The sequence below is a fragment of the Lontra canadensis genome, unplaced genomic scaffold (genome assembly GCF_010015895.1).
Source record: "Lontra canadensis isolate GAN:19392208 unplaced genomic scaffold, GSC_riverotter_1.0 scaffold8, whole genome shotgun sequence".
NCBI classification, from domain to species: Eukaryota; Metazoa; Chordata; class Mammalia; order Carnivora; family Mustelidae; genus Lontra; species Lontra canadensis.
In genome coordinates this window covers 27,089,914-27,109,952 of record NW_022631002.1, presented here as the reverse complement: position 1 = coordinate 27,109,952, position 20,039 = coordinate 27,089,914, and the positions used below count along the sequence as shown (strand labels likewise).

The following is a 20,039-nucleotide window of genomic DNA, read 5'->3' as shown; positions in this document are numbered from 1 at the left end:
TACGGATAACACATTAGCTAAAAAAAAAAAAAAAAAAGAAAGAAAGAAAGAAAGAAGAAAAAAAAAAAACTGAACTGTTTGCCGAAAATACAATCTCAATTTATGACTGTATGTATTTGAATATAAAAAGCAGCAATAAATACAATAAAATGTTAAGTTATCCCCAGGCATTTAGGAGAGCTTTTTAAACAAAAGCTAATTTTTTTTGTTTTTTTTTAAGATTTTATTTATTTATTTGACAGAGACAGATCACAAGTAGGCAGAGAGGCAGGCAGAGAGAGAGGGAGAAGCAGGCTTCCCACTGAAAAGATAGCCTGACTCGGGGTTCGATCCCAGTACCCTGAGATCATGACCTGCGCTGAAGGCAGAGGCTTAACCCACTGAGCCAGCCAGGTGCCCCAAAGCTAATTTTTTTAAAGTATGTTTTCAGTTATTTTCAAAAAGCAGACTTAGAAATGTCCTGTGTCTAACCCAGTCATTTTTAAAAAGATTTAGGAAAATAAATAAATAAATAAATAAATTTATTCATTTGAGAGGGAAGGAGCATGGGGAAAGGGAAAGGGAGTTTTAAGCCAACTTCACGCAGAGAGAAGAGCCTGACTTGGGGCTCAATCTCCCGACCTGAGCCAAAACCAAGAGTCAGACACTTAACTGACTGCGCCTCCCAGGAGCCCCTAACCCAGTGATTTTTAAGTGCATCTTTACTAGGCTTATAGTATAAATCAACTGCCCACCAAATATGTTGATTCTTACCATTATTAGATCACCAAATTGCTAACCATGGAAGCAAATTTTCAACACTGTAATTTCTTACACAGCAAAGTAAAATATAAACAATAAAGTAAGAGAAATTAAGTACCCAATGCCTTCTTTCAAATTATAAAGCGGAAAATGTATGAATCCATGAAGTAGCTAACACTATGAGACTTCCCACTAACCCCTACAAAATAATGGCTACGTATCAGCAACCACAGAAACTAGGCGGGGCATACGGAATCCCCTTAATTTCATGGTAGAAGAATGACCAGTGTATGGGTCAACGGAGTTCACAGAGTGTCGGAGGACAGCAAACTCCTCCTCAAGTTGGGCTCCAGCCGAAGCACACACCATTATTCTACACCCAGCCGCAAAAAGACAGAGGGACACAGCTGCATCTGTTTTGAGAGATTTTACACAGCTTACCCATAAACGTTTCATTTCTCATGGACTAACCAGCATTCCTGATTCTAAAACACTTAGCTCTCTGTTAGAGCTCCTTCTGCAGAAGCTTACCAACATGTGAATATGGTGCATGAGGTCCAGGGACAAGAGAGTGAGCTCCATGACAAAATCTGTGTAATAGACATAGGTTCCTTTCCCTTCCCACGTCCCTTCATGGTTGAGATCCCAGAGGTGAATTACATAGCTGCAGTGAACAGAGAAAAATCATTTTAGCCATTTACTATTACAGTTTAATCTGGCTTAAACATGATGCAGTACAGTCACATTTTTATAGATTTTATATATGTGACACTTAAAACCGACTTTATGAGTAGACCTAATCACCTCCCTCCCAAATTTCTACTCACCGTAAAATCACATGAGCAGTCCTCACTGTCACGAGAAGAGACTATAAAGAAAGATGTAGTTCTTCTTTAGTAAAATTTGGAATTGCTCAGGCCAAACTTAACTTTTACAAAAAGATAAAAGGCAAGCATTTCTCAGTTCAATTAAAACACAGGTTATTCAAGAGGGGGAGACGCTGGTGGGGAGACGGGATGAATGCAGTCAGAAGGTACAAACTTCCAGTCACAAGATAAATCAGGACTGAGGATGTAACATCCAACATAATGACTAGAGTTAACACTGCTGTGGCACATCTGAAAGCTGTGGAGAGGTCAGATCCTGGAAGTTCTCATCACAAGAAGAAAACCCCTTTCTTTCTTTTTCTGTACCTCTAATGAGATGATGGATGTTAAGGAAGTTTACTGTGATAATCACTTCACAATCTATGTCAGTTAATCGTTAGGCTGTATACCTTAAACTTATCCAATGCTGTGTGTCAATTATATCACAACAAAACTGAAAGTGAAAAAAGCAGGCTGTTCAAGCTTACCAACTATTTTTGATCTGCTTCAAATTTCCATGGGATGGTTTCATGACCTAGAAACCAACTTTCATTGGGCCTTTTTCTATTAACATTGACTGATTACACCTGACCATCTCCTGGGGCTGCCTTCTACAATCTTGAGGTTCATTCTAGTAGTTTGATGTTTACTTCTATTTTATACACCAGAAAGTCCCCATCATTGATTATCTCAAAGGGTGTTTGAATACTTGGTGATCCCATACCCAAAGTATAGTTCAGGTCCCCCAATCCAAGACGAGTACAGGCTCTCTACCTAATGCTTTGTCCACTCCCCTTGCCCACACAAAAGCAAAAAGAATGAAGAATAAACTAAGACCTTCGTGGTATTTTATACTATAAATAGAAATTGATATTCTAAAAAATTCCTCTTAAAATACCAGACTAGAACTATTACATTGTTTGAGAATTGAAAATCCCAATTTACAAACGGAAAATATTTTACACAGAGGAACACTATAAATATAAAAATATGATTATGTTTAAAATATATAACCTGTAACATTATTATCTTAAAACAATAGTAATGAGCTAAACTTAAAATATGTATGTAGTATGATCCAATAGGCCTAATTTAAATATCTTTATTTATACCTTTTCCAAAATTTGGCTTAATATTAATAAAAGTAAAAAGCAGGAAAGCCAGACTATCATGCAAATGGTGATTTATTATAAAATATATCTAAAGCACACTAATAAAAAAAAATTAGTGTAAAAAAATTTTTAAGATTTTTAAAAAGAGATACACACATACAGACAGTATTCAGTTAGAACTGCGAATGTTTTACTAAGTACTTAAATGTTCCTTTCCTAATTTTACTTACACTACTACATCTTATTCTGAAATCAATGCTATTAGGCAAAATTTCAAAAAAATTTAAATTTTAAAAAATAACCTCTTATCCCCAACGTGGGGCTCAAACTCACGACCCCCAGATCAAGAGTCACACACTCAACTGACCCAGCCAGGCACCCCAATAAATTTTAACCCCCTTCTAATAAATTCCCAAATAGTAGTTCAAACTTCATGTTTTGATATTAACTAATTAACTTTAATAATCTATTATTTTTTTTGCTTAAGAGTAGCAATTATGGTAAAGATTAAAAAATATTTTGCCTTTGGCTGGAGGAAAAAAGCAAAGATAGCAATTGAATATAAGGACATACAAAAAAATTTTTATTTCTATTGAATGAAAATTAGTATTTTCAGAAAGGTTTAAAAAATAAATTTTATATACACATGAATATCTCAGATTAGTCTTCCAAAATAAAGACTAGAACTTACATATTTATATTATCCTATACATCTTAATTTATACCTATCGAAAAAACCCAATTTTTGGATTGTGCCGTTGCTCAATCTGAACCTTAAATAATTCACTGCACCCTCTAACCAGTTTCCCCATTTACGAACAGGAATAATCAAATGAGTCAAAACACATCAGATATTAAGCATACAGTAACCACTACACAAATGTTGGCAAAAATAATTACCTTTACCATGTTGCAGCAAGATTACAGGAAATCATACATGTTCCCCTTCAATACCAGTACCCAACACAAAAGCAAGGAATTCAAAGTATGCTTGTTACAACAAAAGACCGACTATCTCTCAGTCACCGCATGCGTGAATTGCAAATCTATAGGAGCAGGATCAGAACGAAAGCCCGCCTCCACATCTCACCTCTGCTGCCATGAAGGCCAGTGTGTGCATCCCATGGGTGTAGCCTGTGACACAACAGACGACTGCTAATCCACAGCAAGAAAGCAGCATTGCGATCAACAGAGACAGAACTCGCCCGTGGCTACTCATGGGTGTGGTGGGAGAAAAGGAAAGCTGAAATGGTACAAAACAGGACAAGGAAGTTCATTCTTCTTCACGGTAGTGTTAAGCTTCCCTGAGAAACTCGAGGTTAGTCTTGGTGTCTGTGCTCAGGAACCCGGGCTTAGCAGCACTGCCCAATGCCAAGCACAGAGCAGCACCCCACTGCCAGATGGTTAAAACTGTCCAACCAACCTAAACACGAGCACGAGCTAATTATTTAGAGATCTTAATCACTTATTTTACAGACTATGAACAACATACACCATATTTTCATCTCAAATTCTCAAGGATCCTCCGCCTACCAGTGGGATGATAAGCCTCTCTCCAAGCAATTTTCCAAGCGTATGTAGTTCTCTCAACACTCAACAGCACTCCAGACCGCACCATGTTCTGTTGTTTCTTTCTCAATCCTGCTCTCCCCCTCCTCCTGAAAATTCACTTGGGAGCGTACTCCTACCGTGTTTAGGGCTGGGACAGTGGAAATGTCATCCAGGTGCGGAGCGCCCCCTATCACAATGTCCCGATGACAGTACACAAGGAGAGGCAAGGGGGGGCGGGGGCAGAGGCCCAGGGCTGGGAAGTCTGAGCAGGATGGTGGAAGTAACAAACCCATTAGGGAGGTTGGGCGCTAGTGCTCTTGACCCCTGGACGGCTTTTGGACTGAGATGAACTCACACAGAGGTGCAGGGACCTCCTGTCCCCGAGGACCAGGTGAAACAAGGAGTAAATGAGGCCCTGGAGTGGTGTAACTGAGCGGTGTCCGGGGGCACTGAAGAGCGAGAGGTCCCCCCGCTGCCCAACAGCTCTGATCTGAAGCCGAGACACAGATCTCGTACCCAGACAGAGAAGGATTCACTTCTCTCAGGACCCAGGGAGGCAAGAGGGCTAATTCAGTCCTTGCCCACGGAAACAATGTAAAACAATGTAAGCTAGTCCAAAAGAAAGCTCCAAGAATCAGAGGGGGGAAAATGGAAGGAGACTGGAACAGAAAGTACCTGGTAGACAGCAGCTTTTATTCCGTTTATACACTAAGCTTTCCTCGTGCTGTGATGGAATCAGTCTGTGAGAGTGAACTGACCCCACTAGGGCTGTAACACAGTCTGCTAGTGCGGGGGCGGGGGGGCCCTCAGGCAGGGACACTGATCCTGCATTCTTTGGCTGCTGCAGGAAGTGCCTCAAGAAACAGGCAGCGGCTACCTGATCTAGGAGCCTTGCCCTGGAGACCTATCCAGTACGTGCCCGTTATGGCTCCTTCATCTTACACAACTCAAACCTGGCAAACGTGTGACTAAGCAAGCAAAGAGCTCTGGCTGAAAACTCACATATTCAAATCGGTCCTTGCAGAGCTGAACCATCAGATGTAGAAATACAAGTCCAGCAAACCAGAGGCACCACATGACCACCTCTTCCACCGTCTGCACATTCAGCACACCAAAAATGAAAATGAACTTGTAGAAAATAAAATTCCAGAACTTGTCTTTGAGGTGCTGAAAAGACAAATATTTATAAAGGTTAGTACTATTTCATCTAACCTATTTAAGAGACGTTAACACAACAAAAACTGGATGCCCTGGAGAAAATATATCCTATATTCAGCTTTCTAACATTTGTTCACAAGACAGCAGAAGGTAGAAAAAAAAATAAATAAACTCTCTAAAGAATAAAGGTAAGGCCCCTAGAAAGTCATGTGTAGACTCTGGGTTGTAACCCTCAGTCGGTTATAAAGTTTTAGCCATCAAAAGGAGAGTGATATTCGTCTAGTACCCTGCATATTAAGAATAATACAAATACTACCAACACAAAATTTTTAAAATGGTGAAGGTTACAAGTGTCATTTTTAATACTTCTGCTCTTTGGATTCATAAACAATAGAAAAGATTAGGCTTGTTCTTGTTAAACATCCTTCAGATTACAAAATACCATATGTTCATTCACCAGTCTATACTCGGTAAGAAAAGTCAAACAAAAATGATGCCTTGGCATTTTTATGCATTTCTCTTGTCTTCTTCCTAATGTGCAAAACCTTAATTTTGCACACTGCTTTATTTCACTTCTCATATTATGAGAACCTGACCAGTTGTCAGTGAATAATCCGTGAATATACCATTGTAGTGGTTACAGATGGACAATGCAATTGCTTTCGTCTCCATTCAGAAAATGTTGTAATGAATATCTTGGCCAGAGTTTCTATTTCTTCAGCATTATGGAATCATAGGTTATGAATGTTTTTACGGTTTCTAATAAGTACCACCCACCTGGTTTCCAAAGAAGTTGGATAAATGTACTCTCCCAGGGGTGGTGGAAGAGTACTCTGTCTATACGGAGGACATCCGGTTTTTAAAATTAAGGTCAAGGAGGGGAGTCTAGCCCCTAAAACACACTACTGAGCCATCTGTGGGAAGGGTGGGAACTGAGCAAAGAGGTGAGAATGAAACAGGACTCCTAAGTATACTCTCGGAAATCGTTCTGAACCCTAAGAGATGTCTCACAAATTCAAACAATTAAAATAGGAAAAAAGCAAAACTGAATAGAAACAGAAATAACTGAACCTAAATGTGTAACAAATGAAGGACTACTGAAAGATAAGATTATTATTTTGGGCACTTCTACGCACTAGACTGACTGTACATCGTTTGCACAAAGAACAGAGGGAGCTAAGAACCTTTTGGTTATGGGTGGCTCAATTGGTTAAGCGGCTGCCTTCGGTTCAGGTCATGATCCCAGAGTCCTGGGATCGAGTGCCGCATCGGGCTCCTTGCTCAGCAGGGAGCCTGCTTCTCCCTCTGCCTCTGCCTGCCACTCTATCTGCCTGTGCTCTCTCTCTGACAAAAAAAATAAATAAAATCTTTAAAAAAAAAAAAAGAACCTTTGGTGAACGCCTGCTTCCAGATCTAGGACAGGTGAAGCACAAGGTGAACGCAGGACATCTTGTGCTTAGGTTTTGAACCTTCAGCTCACCATGTATTTGCTATGAGACTTGTGATGAGTCACTTAACGTTCCCATGTTTCAGTCTCCCCACCTATAAGGTGGGCCTCCTGAGCCTGGTGTCCCCTCCCAGAACCACGGGGGAGACCGACAAGGCTCCTATACATACGGTGCTGGGACATGCGCCATAGCAGGCATGACGTGCCCGAAAAAAGAAAATTCCTTGCTCTAAACCTCCACGGAACAGTCTCTTTTTTTATCCCGCTTTCGGCGTTCAGTGTCTCTGCCTCCAGCAAGACTTTATTTCTTGAACTTCCCTGAATCACCCACAGAGCAAACCCATGTCAAGTCTGCAGAGTTCTAGCTCAAACTAGTGTTTGATAAATGCCTCCGGATGACACGCATCAGAAAAAAAGTCATCATGGTGGCGAGCACAGCAGAATGTCTAGAGAGCTGTGAATCACCGTGGTGGAAAGCTGAAGCGAAGGTATGGCTGTGTCTCAGCTATACTCAAATAACAAGCTTTAAATAAATAAATAAGATAAAGATGTGATCTGGACCGAAAACCTCGGAGTAGAATCACAGATGTGCCCGTTACCTCTAGAGATGGTAAAAATCTCTGCAATGCTCCAGGGTAATGTGTTCTGAAAATTTTGAACGGATACTTACCATTTCAGGAAAATGAAACCAGTAGATGGAGGCCCACGGGTGCCAGATCAGTCCACCCACGAGGAGATGGCTTGCCTAGCCAGACCAATGTCTGGCCTGCAAGCCAGAAGATTTTCTTCACAAAGAAGCATCAAAAGGGCCTTTTGATTCCTACCCCAAAATGACCTCCCGTGGATGCTAGACCTGGGAGACACGTGCAGGTGATATTTCGGAGAAAGTGCTTTATAGTCACTAGCAAAAACTCTCTGGGAGAACAACAGTCCTGCTCCTAACAGTCCTGCATCCAAGGGCTCAACCGCATACTAACCTCGGTTAAGCTCAGAACTAGGACCTCAGCTGTCTGGTAACAGGGGACCGGGGTAGAAAGGGTAGGTAAGGAGCGAGGCCAATAGAAGTTCAAGGTAGCAGGTCCCTGTGTCTCATCGCTGAGATAAGAAAAAGTGAAATCTAGTTCTGTTTGTATGCTGCTGTTTTAAGGCCAGTTCTAAATTCTTATTTGTAGATACACCATTCTACATTCCACGCTGAAACCTTTGGGTGCCTGCCAGTCTGTAGAGCATGCTTGTGGCACCTTCTTCATTAAAAGCATGTCCTGTTCATATACATGTACCTTCTGGGAGTAATGTCCCAATGTCAGACTATGCCACCCGAAACAAAACAAGTCACCTAATCTTCTGCTTGTGGAAGGATGAATCTTAATTTACTTGTCCAAAGGGAGAGATTTAAATCTCTTGGTAACTCCTTTGGAAAAGAACCTATATTCTAAAGAGGGATGTTCATTATTATTCAAACTAAAACAAACGTCTGCTTCCTTAAAAACTGCACTCATGAGAGTCATGGGGAAAAGAGCTACAAGCAGCAAGCAGGACTAGGACAAGTCGGCTACACTGAACATGAACTGTGGATTCCAGAAAGTATTTTATCAATGCTAAGTTTCCTGATTTTGAGCATTGTGCTATGGTTACCTAAGAAAAAGTCCCCCAAGAGGGACATACTGAAGTATTTGGAGGGACAGGGTTATGATGTCCACAACTTATTCTCAAATGGATCAGAAAAATACGTATAATATAAAGAAAAGACAAATGTGAAAGCACATGGGACAGAATGCTGACAACGGCGAATCTGGGTAAGGGGCGCACGGACGCTTTTCAGAGTAGTCGTGCAATCCTTCTGTAAGTTTAAAATTATATCAAACACAAACTAAAAAAAAAATCTGGTCACTAGAATCCATCCTAAGGTTAGACTTACCTGCCTCTCACTCACTCGAAGAGGGCCAAACACGATACACTGGATTAGCTTAGCCACCAACATCAAAACACAGCATGCAGTATTTACTAGAACCTGTATACAAACCAAAGAAAGTAAGTTTATTTCCTCCTGTTGAAAAGTAAAGGCAGGTGTAAAAATTTTGTATTAGGAATTCAACAATCACTTCTAAGGACTGGGCCTCCACAGTTCCCCGCCATTACAAGATAAGGAATATTTGAAGGCGCACACTTTTATGGGCAGTGGTGGCAGAAATGAGGAGTGGGAAGGAGAGGCACAGGCTCACCAGTTATTCACAGAGCCCTGACCCAGTATGTACCATCCAGCAGGCCACCTTCCCCTTCAGCCTTGACTGCACTGTACAAAAGGAGCAGAACTGTATGCACCTTGTAAGCCATAGGTATCTCTTAGGTGTATCATTTCCTACATTAAAATTTTGGTAGCCTTGAAGAAAGCTCTTCTAGAAGTTGAGGTTATCATGAACTAAAACCCAGCACCCAAACATCCTACTCTGCCCTGCCAAACAAATAGCAGATGAGGAGGAGAGTGCAGATGGTCCCAAAAAAGCCACAAGACCCTGTACATATATAGGGATATGTGTATATACACATATGTACTACAGTGGGACAATCTACCAGCCAAAAGAGAAATGTTCTCGGTGCTCAGTGCTGGCCTTCAAGGAACGGATCTGGGGCATCAGAGGGGAATGGAACTGAGGAACCAGGAAGAAAGAAGCAGCAAACTGGCACGGCTGTCTGAGAACCGGAAGGCCACCAGGAGCCACCACTGCAAAACCAAGGCCTTCTTCAATAGGAGATGGGAAATCTTCTCTTTCCTTAGATAATTAAGAGATGGATATCCCCACACCTAAACAACAAATCTAATGCTCACAAAATGAAAGAGGGGCTGCCCTTGACCAAGAACCTAGTGGGACACATCTTACCACTGATGATCAAATGATTTTTAAAACTCTGCATGACCCCAAAAGCCAAAAGGACTTTGATAAAGACAGTAAACATGACTTGTATTGAGAACACATGGAAATGAACCCCAAATCAATGTAAAGATTGTTTCAAGCTTTGATTCACTAACTTTACAGGAAGATGGCCATATTCTTCTTCCCGGGTCCTTCTTCCCCCTATTTTTTTTTTTAAGATTTTATTTATTTGACAGAGATCACAAGCAGACAGAGAGGCAGGCAGAGAGAGAGAGACAGAGGAGGAAGCAGGCTCCCCGCCGAGCAGAGAGCCCGATGTGGGGCTCGATCCCAGGACCCTGGGATCATGACCTGAGCTGAAGGCAGAGGCTTTAACCCACTGAGCCACCCAGGTGCCCATCTTCCCCCTATTTTTAAAAGAAGCAAATGATACTGTGGAAGAAAAAAAAAAAAAAAAGACCAAAGAAGTAATATAAGGAAACAAGTTCCTTCAAATCTATGTCTTCAGGTCCCTCTCAGGACCTCACATCATCCACCCCTTTGGGAGAACACACACAAAGGCAGCCCCGATTCATTACAAAAAGATTAAATTACGTTTAGTCCTATTCTGCCTAATGGGACAAGGACGTACGTGATATAGTCTTAAAGAATTAAAAAAAAATAGTTTGGCTGAAACTGCTCTGGTAATTAATTAAACCTGCAAATAATCAGGAAAAATCCAAATCAGTTACCCAAAACATCCTGTATTCCTAATTTGTGACTCCCTGGTTGAACAGCCCTATACAAAACGGCCCAAAAAATAGCTTAGAAAATTCATTTTTAAGGAGATGAAATAGATGTGCAGGTTTCTTTTCATTGTGTTTGAAACCAGCCAATGGGAACTTTAGTCATGCTAATTAAGAAAAACTTCGTCAAACAAAACCACAACCACAATCCTTCATGCCACATCTCCTAGCTGAGCAGTTTTGGTTTTTTTTTTTCTTTTTTTTTTTGCTTTTTTGGTTTTTTAAAGTAAACTCTACCCCCAACGTGGGGCTGGACCTCACGACCCTAAGATCAAGAGTTGCATGTTCTATTGACTGAGCCTGCCAGGTGCCCCTGAACGGAATTTTTTAAGTCAGCCAAACAACCCCTGGTCTAATTACAACACAGTTTAAAAAAAAGAATTCTTGCTGGTTTTGCATGTAGTAGCATAGGAAATAAAGAAAGAAAGTCCGCACATTGAGAATTACTTGTTCAAGGCATGTGGGAGGTTAAGAGAAATGGGGGAGCTCTAGACCCTGCAAAGAGCTTTTAGAATCTACAGGACACAGAACTTGATAAGCATCTAACAACACACCTCACAGGCTCCAGGGAGAGCAATCAATGCAGGAGAAGAAAGTAAACTTGGGTGGCTTAATCACTGCTCTATCCAAAAGCACATTCTCATATATCTTGGATTACAAAACAAAAAGTAGAATATTATTTACTATTTCTCAGTTACATTTCTTAAAGTTCAAAAATACAGTTTAAAAAATCATAATCTTTTTTTTTAAACTGAGTCTGTCATAATTCCATCACTCACAGATAATCATTTATTTTAATTTCAATAGAAGATTTAAAAATTAGCAAGGATAAGAAGGGAAAAAGGAGAAAATATACTGATACTAGAAAGGGAATTTATGTAGAAAGGAGGAGCTAACTTTCTGTGAACTTAATATGAAAGCTAGAGCTACACAGAATTGGAACTAAATTGCAACTAAAAATGATTTTAAGATGAACAAAGTGTTTTTAAAAACACCTTAACGATTATTAATAGCTATTCTATGTCTATTTATAGAAAAATGACTTAATATATGATAAATTCTCACCTTTAAAACTGATTAAAGCCTTGAAAAATTACAAATATGGAAAGAAACATAATTATAGCATTCCTCACTTAAAAGCAAATCCCATCAACTACACTTCAGTTAGAAAAAAAAAAATCGCCTATACAAAAAAAATTTTAAAAATGGGGGCCACCTGGGTGGCTCAGTCAGTTAAGCATCTGCCTTCGGCTCAGGTCATGATCCCAGGGTCCTGGGACAGCGCCCCGCATCAGGCTCCCTGCTCAGCAGGAAGCCTGCTTCTCCCACTCTGCCTGCTGCTCCCTCTGCTTCTGCTCTGTCAAAAAATTTAAAAAATCTTTAGAAAAAATTTTTTTACCATGGTCCTACGTGTGAGCATTTGCTAAATTTCACACTGTATAAAACCATTTGTTCCTGGGCCTCCGAATAGGACAGAAAGCGAAATAAATGGATAAGTGGTGTTTTCTAACTGAAATATTTCATTCTAAAAAATTAACTAAATAAATACATTAAAGCAAATCCCAACCAGTAACAGTCTTACAGAAACCACACGTCAGCCCAGATGTAAATTCACCTTCTCACCTCCAATAATCAAAACAAGGCTCACCTCCAGCACGCCTGGTCTGAACCACACATTATCCACATAGACCACACCAAAAGTGCTAACTTCGCTTTATCTGTTCCAAGCAACTAGCTAGTTTTTCCTTGCAGGCAGAACCCAGACTGAATGTAAAGATGAGGGGTTCATCACCGGAGCCCTGTTCGCCAACAGCACAAAAATGGAGATTAAATGTCCATCAGAGAGGCAAGTTCAATAAACTGCCAGCCAGCCATTCGGTTGAATACAATGAAGCCAGGATAACTAACTCAGCAGCTCTCTATTAGCATTGTATGGAACCTTCAAGATAACTCGTTCACTGTTAAAAAAGCAAGGTGTAGAAATGCCATTACCATGCTACCCTGTATGTGAAAGAGAAAGCATATGCATATGTACACACAGATTCATCTGTATAATCATAGACGGGAACAGTGTCAAGGACTTGACCAACCTGGATGTTTCTTGGTTTTCTACTAATTACAAGAAAGTGGTAATGGGGGTGGGGCGCCTGGGTGGCTCAGTCGGTGAAGCGTCTGCCTTTGGCTCAGGTCATGATGCTGGGGGCCGGGGATGGAGACCTGCATTGGCCCCCTGCTCAGCAACGGAGCCTCCTTCTCTCTCTCCCTCTGCCCCTGTTTATGTGTGTGCTCTCTCTCTCTTTCTCGCTTGTTTGCTCGGTCTCTCAAATAAATAAATAAAATCTTAAAAAAAAAAAAGAAAGAAAGAAAAAAAAGGTGGTAATGGCCACTTCTGGGAAAGAGAAGCAAAAGATGTACTTTTCACTGTACCTCACTGAGACTTCTGCACCACGACCATGCATTATTTAATTTTTTAAATTAAATTTTTTTTTTTTTTTAGATTTTATTTATTTGACAGAAAGAGAAATCACAAGTAGGCAGAGAGGCAGGCACAGGGAGAGGGGGAAGCAGAGAGCCTGATGCGGGGCTCGATCCCAGGACCTTGAGATCATGACCTGAGCCGAAGGCAGAGGCTTAACCCACTGAGCCACCCAGGCGCCCCTTTAATTAATTTTTCTAAAGTTTAGAGTCTATTAAACTTTCTGACCAGTTCTGAAGTTCCACATTTATTTTTCTCACCATCGTGGGAGACTGATAACTAGCAATCCCAAACTGGGTGGCCTCAGTGATCTTGTTACATGGTGTTCCTACTGTACTAAAATGCTTCAGAAGTTTCTCATATCTATGCCAATGTAAAAACCTTAAATACTATTTTTAAAACCTCAGGAAACATCTTTCTTTTGTGTTAGCTTACAAAAAAAAAAAAAAAAAAGGTTTGTTCTGAGCAGCCTATAACAAAAAACATCAGATAGTAGTGACCCCAAGGAACCCCTACTTAATCAGGCTTAAAGTAATTCCCTTTAAGTCCCCATAAGAAAATTTCCCTCCTAGAATGGGTCTACCGTGCTACTTGGGAACAACAGAAACTAAATTATAAGATAGTTTGGCTTGAGAGGAAAAGAGAAGAGAGCAGATAACTCTCTGAAATAGCTTAGCCACGTTTTTCACTGTGTAACCCTGGAGGTATTTTTGGTCCCGTAACACGCTGGCCACCAGTGGGGTGTGATTTATGAGCTTGTAATGAAAGCTGGTTAAAGTACCAGGAACTGTCTCAAGAACAGAATCAATATGGTTATTTCTTAGTCTCCTACTTAACACCTGCACTAACCACCACCTCCCCCACACACCATTGTCTCTTCTCTGGAAGAACAACTACAACACGTTATCTCTCTGCAGGCTCCCTGTGACAAGTATAAAATGACATAATGGAGCACTTGGGGGTGCTCTCGGTTGAGCGACCAACTCTTAGTTTCAGCTCCAGTTAATGATCTCAGGGTCGTGAGACTGAGCCCTGGTCGGGCTCCACGCTCAGAGCTTAAGACTCTTTCCCTCTCCCTCTGCTGCACCACCACTCCCTCCCCAGCATTCATGCTCTCTCTCTCAAATAAATGAATAAATCTTAAAAAATAAATAAACAGGGGCGCCTGGGTGGCTCAGTGGGTTAAAGCCTCCGCCTTCGGCTCAGGTCATGATCCCAGGGTCTTGGGATCGAGCCCCATATCGGGCTCTCTGCTTGGCAGGGAGCCTGCTTCCTCCTCTCTCTCTCTGCCTGCCTCTCTGCCTACTTGTGATCTCTGTCAAATAAATAAATAAAATCTTTAAAAAATAAATAAATAAATAAATAAATAAACAAAACACAATAAAATGCAAAAATGCATACTCCCCCCTTATCACATGGATGACAGTGTTCCTCTTTTCACAATATCAGGGATCCTTCCTATATTTTTCAGTTGTTTATCTAGGCTTATATCCTCTTATTCAGAAGTATTCCCTTTTTCTTTAGCTGCCCAACATTTTTTTTTATAATTTTTTAAAAAATTTTTAAGATTTTATTTATTTGACAGACAGAGATCACAAGTAGGCAGAGAGGAAGGCAGACAGAGAGAGAGGAGAAAGCAGGCTCCCTGCGGAGCAGAGAGCCTGATGTGGGACTCAATTCCAGGATTCTGGGATCATGACCTGAGCGGAAGGCACAGGCTTTAACCCACTGAGCCACCCAGGCGCCCCTGCCCCAACATTTCTAAAGCTAATATTTTTCTCTAAACTTCACTGGAATATTCAACTCATAAAGACTCAAACCTAGTAAATTACTTTTAATCCCGAAGTTTCATAATTACATGAAGATGGGCTCTTTAAAACAGGAGTCAGCAACGTTTTCTCTAATGGGCTATCGGATAATAAATGTTTTAGGCTTAACAGGCCACACTCGCCATCAAATAATCTTCCCCTTAAAAAAAAAAAAAATTGAAAAAAAAAAAAATCATTAGCTAAATGGGCTGTACAAAACAGGCCAGGCCAAACAGGCCACCAGTTTGCCCACCCCTGCTCTAAATGGTCAGTTGTTCACTTTTCTCCATTTTCGTTTTTGTTTCCCCCCACCCCCCGGAGATGTGTATTTAAATTACTTGATTTGCATATAACTATGTCAGAACCTTAACACTTATATTCCCATTTCTCCATTTTACCATGTCCTGATCTTACAATTTTAGAAGCAAATCTGAAAAAAAGGAAAATAAAAAAACAAGAAAGGAGACAGTAATGAAATATGAGAAATATAAATAAAGGAGTAGAAAAGCCAAACACTCCTGTACAATTCTCAAAACAATACGGAATAGAGGGGCACCTGGGTGGCTCAGTGGGTTAAGCCTCTGCCTTCAGCTCAGGTCATAATCTCGGGGTCCTGGGATCGAGTCCCGCATCGGGCTCTCTGCTCGGCAGGGAGCCTACTTCCTCCTCTCTCTCTCTCTGCTTGCCTCTCTGCCTACTTGTGATCTTTTTGTCAAATAAATAAAATCTTAAAAAAAAAAAAAAACCACAATATGGAATGGATCAAGAGGTACTTTAACCGAAGGGTCACCTGAAAACTGTAAAATAAGCCTAGGTCACCTAAAAACTGTAAAATAAAATTAGGTAAAAAACCTAATCTCGAATGAAACTTTAGAATGAAAGTTCTAGAAAGACATGAAGAAACAAGTGATCACATCAAACCTGGGGGTTTGCTAGTGTGAGAACACTGGAGTCTTCCCTTGAACCTATTCTCAATACCCACATGGGGGGTGGGGGGCGCAATTGGAGAGACCTCTTTGGGGGAGGTCTTAAATCACAACATCTCCTGGCCTCTTCCCACCCTCACCACTGCTGCCACAGGTCACCCTGGAGAAAACCGTTTCATCATGACAGCCCCTCTCCCCTCCCCTCCCACTTAAACCCTATGGCCCACAAAATAATGTCCATACTCCTTAGAAGGGCTGGCAAGGTTTACATAATCTGACCCTCACCCACATCCTATGCTCCCTAATCCATTTCTCAACCATTAGTAAAAAAAATCACCTGGGGGCACCTGGGTGGCTCAGTGGGTTAAGCCTCTGCCTTCGGCTCAGGTCATAATCTCAGGGTCCTGGGATCGAGTCCCGTATCGGGCTCTCTGCTCAGCAGGGAGCCTGCTTCCTCCTCTCTCTCTCTCTGCCTGCCTCTCTGCCTACTTGTGATCTCGCTCTGTCAAATAAATAAATAAATAAAATCTTAAAAAAAAAAAAATCACCTGGGACATTTATCAAAATGAAGACTCCAAGGCTCTGCCTTTCCCCTTGAAGTGATCCCCGGATACTATCTGAGAAACTACATTTTTCAAGTACCAGGTTGCCATTTTGAGAAATATACCCCACTCTTAATCATAGGACCCAAAGGAGTTGTAATTTAAGAGCCCAGTTTATGAGCCGTTCAGCACAGGCCCTGTACTACCTTTCATATACCATCTGAGCTTCATACGCTGTTTTCTCTCCTTAAAATACACCATCCAGCTTGCTGAGATCCTTCTTACCTCCCAAGGCTGGGTTCAAATATCATCTTCCAAGCATCCTTCCCCTAGGCATCATTTTTTCTTTCCTCCAGACGCTGCCATATTTTTTTTTTTTATGGATCTTTTATCACTTAACGAATTTTGCTTTATTTGTCTATGGACTGTTTTGAGGGTGAGGTAAAGGGTTCACAGCTATGCCCTCCAGAGTGCCCCAAATGGTACCTCTGAAAGGTTTTGAATTGAGTTTGTTAATCAAAACCTCCTGTTGGGCGCCTGGGTGGCTCAGTGGGTTAAGCCTCTGCCTTCGGGCTCAGATCATGGTCTCAGGGTCTTGGGATCAAGCCCTGCATCAGGCTCTCTGCTCAGCAGGGAGCCTGCTCCCCACCTCCCCTCTCTGCCTGCCTCTGCCTACTTGTGATCTCTGTCAAATAAATAAATAAAATCTTAAAAAAAAAAACACCTCCTGAGATGCTATCAGATCTGTATTAATTTAAATTGTGCTCTACAAAGATAAGTTTTAGAGATTCCAGTATCCCAAACAACAGCTAGCAGGATTTGCAAACTGGCAGAAAGATCAGTTTTTGATTTGTCTTGCTTGGTTTTTAAAAAATTGAATCTGAATGTCTTTGGGCAGGGTGCCAAAGGGATCCATTTTGACCAGTGCCCAACCAGATATCACTCGATCATGCTATCTGTCAGCCTAAGGAAGCAGGCTTTGGAGACGGTGGCTCCTGCTCAGCTACTAGAGCAGAAAATTACGCCATGGGCGAAGAGGAAAGCTTCCAGAGCACATGTGGAGGGTCTGAGAAACCAAGGCAGGCCAGCATGAAAACGGGAAAACCAGGAGGAAAGATGTTAGACAAACAATTAAGATCAACTGAAAAAGGAAAACCACCATCAACAGATCGGGAAGAAAAGAGAAACCTGCTTTAGGTAAGACCTCTAATGAAAAGGCTGGGGGGAAATGGAAATTTTCTCAAAAGAAATAATTTTCACAGGAAAATCAACAGGCTTTATGCAGTGTTTTATGAAGAGGTGTTAACCTGGAATTTGAACACGAGTTTGGTAAAAACAAAAACAAAAAACTCTTAGGGGGAAAAAAAAATCACTAAATAATACTAGTAGTTCTACAGTAGTTCCAACTCAAAGGCTTATTTAGGTCTCGTACTTATGTATCAAAGAATACATTATAATCTAAACATTTGGCAGAAACACTTCTTCACATCACTTTAAGTTGTTTACCTGCTAACTCAAATGAAAAAATAGATCGGAAATTAAGACAAAAGAGAGGTGACTTGAGTTCTTCCTCTTCTCCCTTCTTTCCTGTTTACACAGTACCAAAGTCAAGTACACAGCAGTGAAAGAATAAAACTTCACCCTTCACTGCCTTCTAATAATCTCTTCATCAGAAGGACCAGAAGACTTAATCCACAGCCCACCGTTCATAAATCCCACAGCTTCCTGATGAAGCACAGTGGGATTAATTATAACAAATGAGTTGTGTATCATTCTCTATCCTTGGAATATTAATCTTAGTCATTTACAGCCTACTCTTAACCCCAAATGGGAACTGTAGGAGAAGACGAGCCCCAAGACACCCCAGGAAGCCCAAGTGACAGACTTAAATCCTGGAGCCACTTTTCTGATCATTGTGTCTGCGTGTGTGCACGCACGTGTGCATGTACACGCCGGGCATTCAAGGTCAAGGTGGAAGCAAAGTTCTTCCAAAATACCGTTGATCTGCCCAGTTTGAAATTATCTGTCCTAACAAGCGAAACCAGCCTTTATGCCTTGTGGTGCTGCTTATCTTGCACTGGCAGACAAACTGAAAACGCTGTTTTAAAATGGATCACTAAAAGGAGAAATTCCCGAGTGAAAACGATGAGCCAGCTCTCGCCTCCCAATGTTTTACTGCTTTCAGACATCAAAGGAAACTGTCATGAATCACCAGGTAAAGGCAGCAGGAAAGAAAGCACAGTTTGTATGTGTGTTTGACCCAAACAGGACAACCATATACTTAAGGGCAGAAAGAAAAGAAAAGTTAGGGGAGACAGCCAGTCTCCTCACACAAATGTCCCAACACACCCAGATGCGTAAAATTCTCCCTTGGCCAACACAAGATTCGTCTCTGCCCCCTCCTCTTCACTGGCAGCCCATTACTAACATTCCCGTGCGGACCGAGCCGGAAAAGCCTTTCAACTTCCCTCCACAATTCCCTGAACCGCCGGGGTAACCGGCTCCCGGAGGTCCTCGAGTTTCCCTCCCGGGGTCCCTCGGGCACCCCACCCCCCCACCCCCTCGACTCTTCCCCTCCCCGGGCCCGGCCGCGTGCCCTCCGCGCCTCGGGGAGCCCCTTCCTCAAGCCGCCCCCGCTGCCGGCCCAGCAGTTCTCTCGGCGCCCCCAGAGCCACCCCAGCCCCTCAGCCTCAGGTCGGTCGGCAAGCTCCCCGGCGGACCCCGCCCCCCAGGCCCCGCAGCCGCCGGCCCCGGGGAAGCGACCCCGGCCCAGCCACGCCCCCCGCACATAATGGGTGACATGGCGGCCCCCGCCTCCCACCAGCTCCCCCGCGGCGGCCGGGGCAGCCTCGCTCACCCACACGAACAGGCTGTCCGAGAGCAGGTACTGGGCCACGTCGCGGGCCCGGGGGCCGCCGGCGCTAGGCCGGGCGGGCACGTCCGGCTCCGTCTGCACCGGGGCCGTTGGCGGCTCCGGCTCCCCGGGCCCGGCCTCGGACTGGCTGAGGGCGCGGTAGGCGCTGACGATGGTGCCGAGCAGGGCCAGGCCGCTGAGGCCCGTGTAGGTGCGGAGGCTGGGCCAGGGGAATCGCTCCAGGAAGAGCAGCGGCATGGCGGCAGCGGCGGCCTCCAGGCCCCAGGCCTCCCCGCGCTGCGGCCGGGCTCCCGCGGCGGCCTCGCGAACGGCGCCCTCGGGCTCTGGCGTCGCCGCCGCCGCCGCCGCCGCCGCCGCGCCGGGCCGGGCCGGGCCGCTCCTGGCCGCTCGCGCCGCTCCGCCCCGCGCCGCTCCCGCTGCTGCCCCTGCCGGCGCGGAAGAGCCTCGGCGGGCTCGGGGTGGGCCGCCGCCCCCAGCGGGGAGCGGGCGGGACGGGCGCGGGGGCGCGGCCTCCATCTCCCGCCCCCAGCAGTCGCGCCGCCGCCTGGCGGGCGAAGGGCCCGGCCGCAGGCTCTGGGGCCCGGCACCTAGCATGACCGTCGGAGGACAGCCCAGATCGGCGGAGCCCGCGGGCGCACAGGGCGCCGGGCGGGTTGAGCAAAAGCGTCACTCGGGCCCGACGGCGCTGGCGGGCGGTCGAGCCCAGGCAGCGTGCCGAGGCCCGCAGGGAGCGGGGACCCGGATACTGGACCCTTGGTTTCCTTAACCCGCCCCCACCGCGGTTTAAGCAAGTTAGTGCCCTGAGCACCCCGTGGGGCCTAGCAGCTTCCCAGGTGGTCCAAAGACATGCTGCTTAGGGAGTAACAGAGGCTTGACCCT

At 43.6% G+C, this 20,039-nt stretch overlaps 1 protein-coding gene across 1 annotated transcript in view; it reads right to left on the bottom strand.

Annotated features, from left to right (window-relative positions):
* The window catches only part of AMFR (autocrine motility factor receptor), a 40,495-nt gene extending 20,936 nt beyond the window's left edge, over positions 1–19,559 (bottom strand). Inside the window, exons 1-6 of the mRNA XM_032854437.1 lie at positions 19,143–19,559; positions 8,794–8,886; positions 5,273–5,437; positions 3,810–3,962; positions 1,569–1,609; positions 1,273–1,405 (exon numbers count right to left, since the gene is read on the bottom strand). Of these exons, the coding sequence (XP_032710328.1) occupies positions 1,273–1,405; positions 1,569–1,609; positions 3,810–3,962; positions 5,273–5,437; positions 8,794–8,886; positions 19,143–19,397 (840 nt within the window). The 5' untranslated portion in view covers positions 19,398–19,559. The remainder of the gene's footprint in view (positions 1–1,272; positions 1,406–1,568; positions 1,610–3,809; positions 3,963–5,272; positions 5,438–8,793; positions 8,887–19,142) is intronic.
* Between the last annotated feature and the right edge of the window lie 480 nt (positions 19,560–20,039).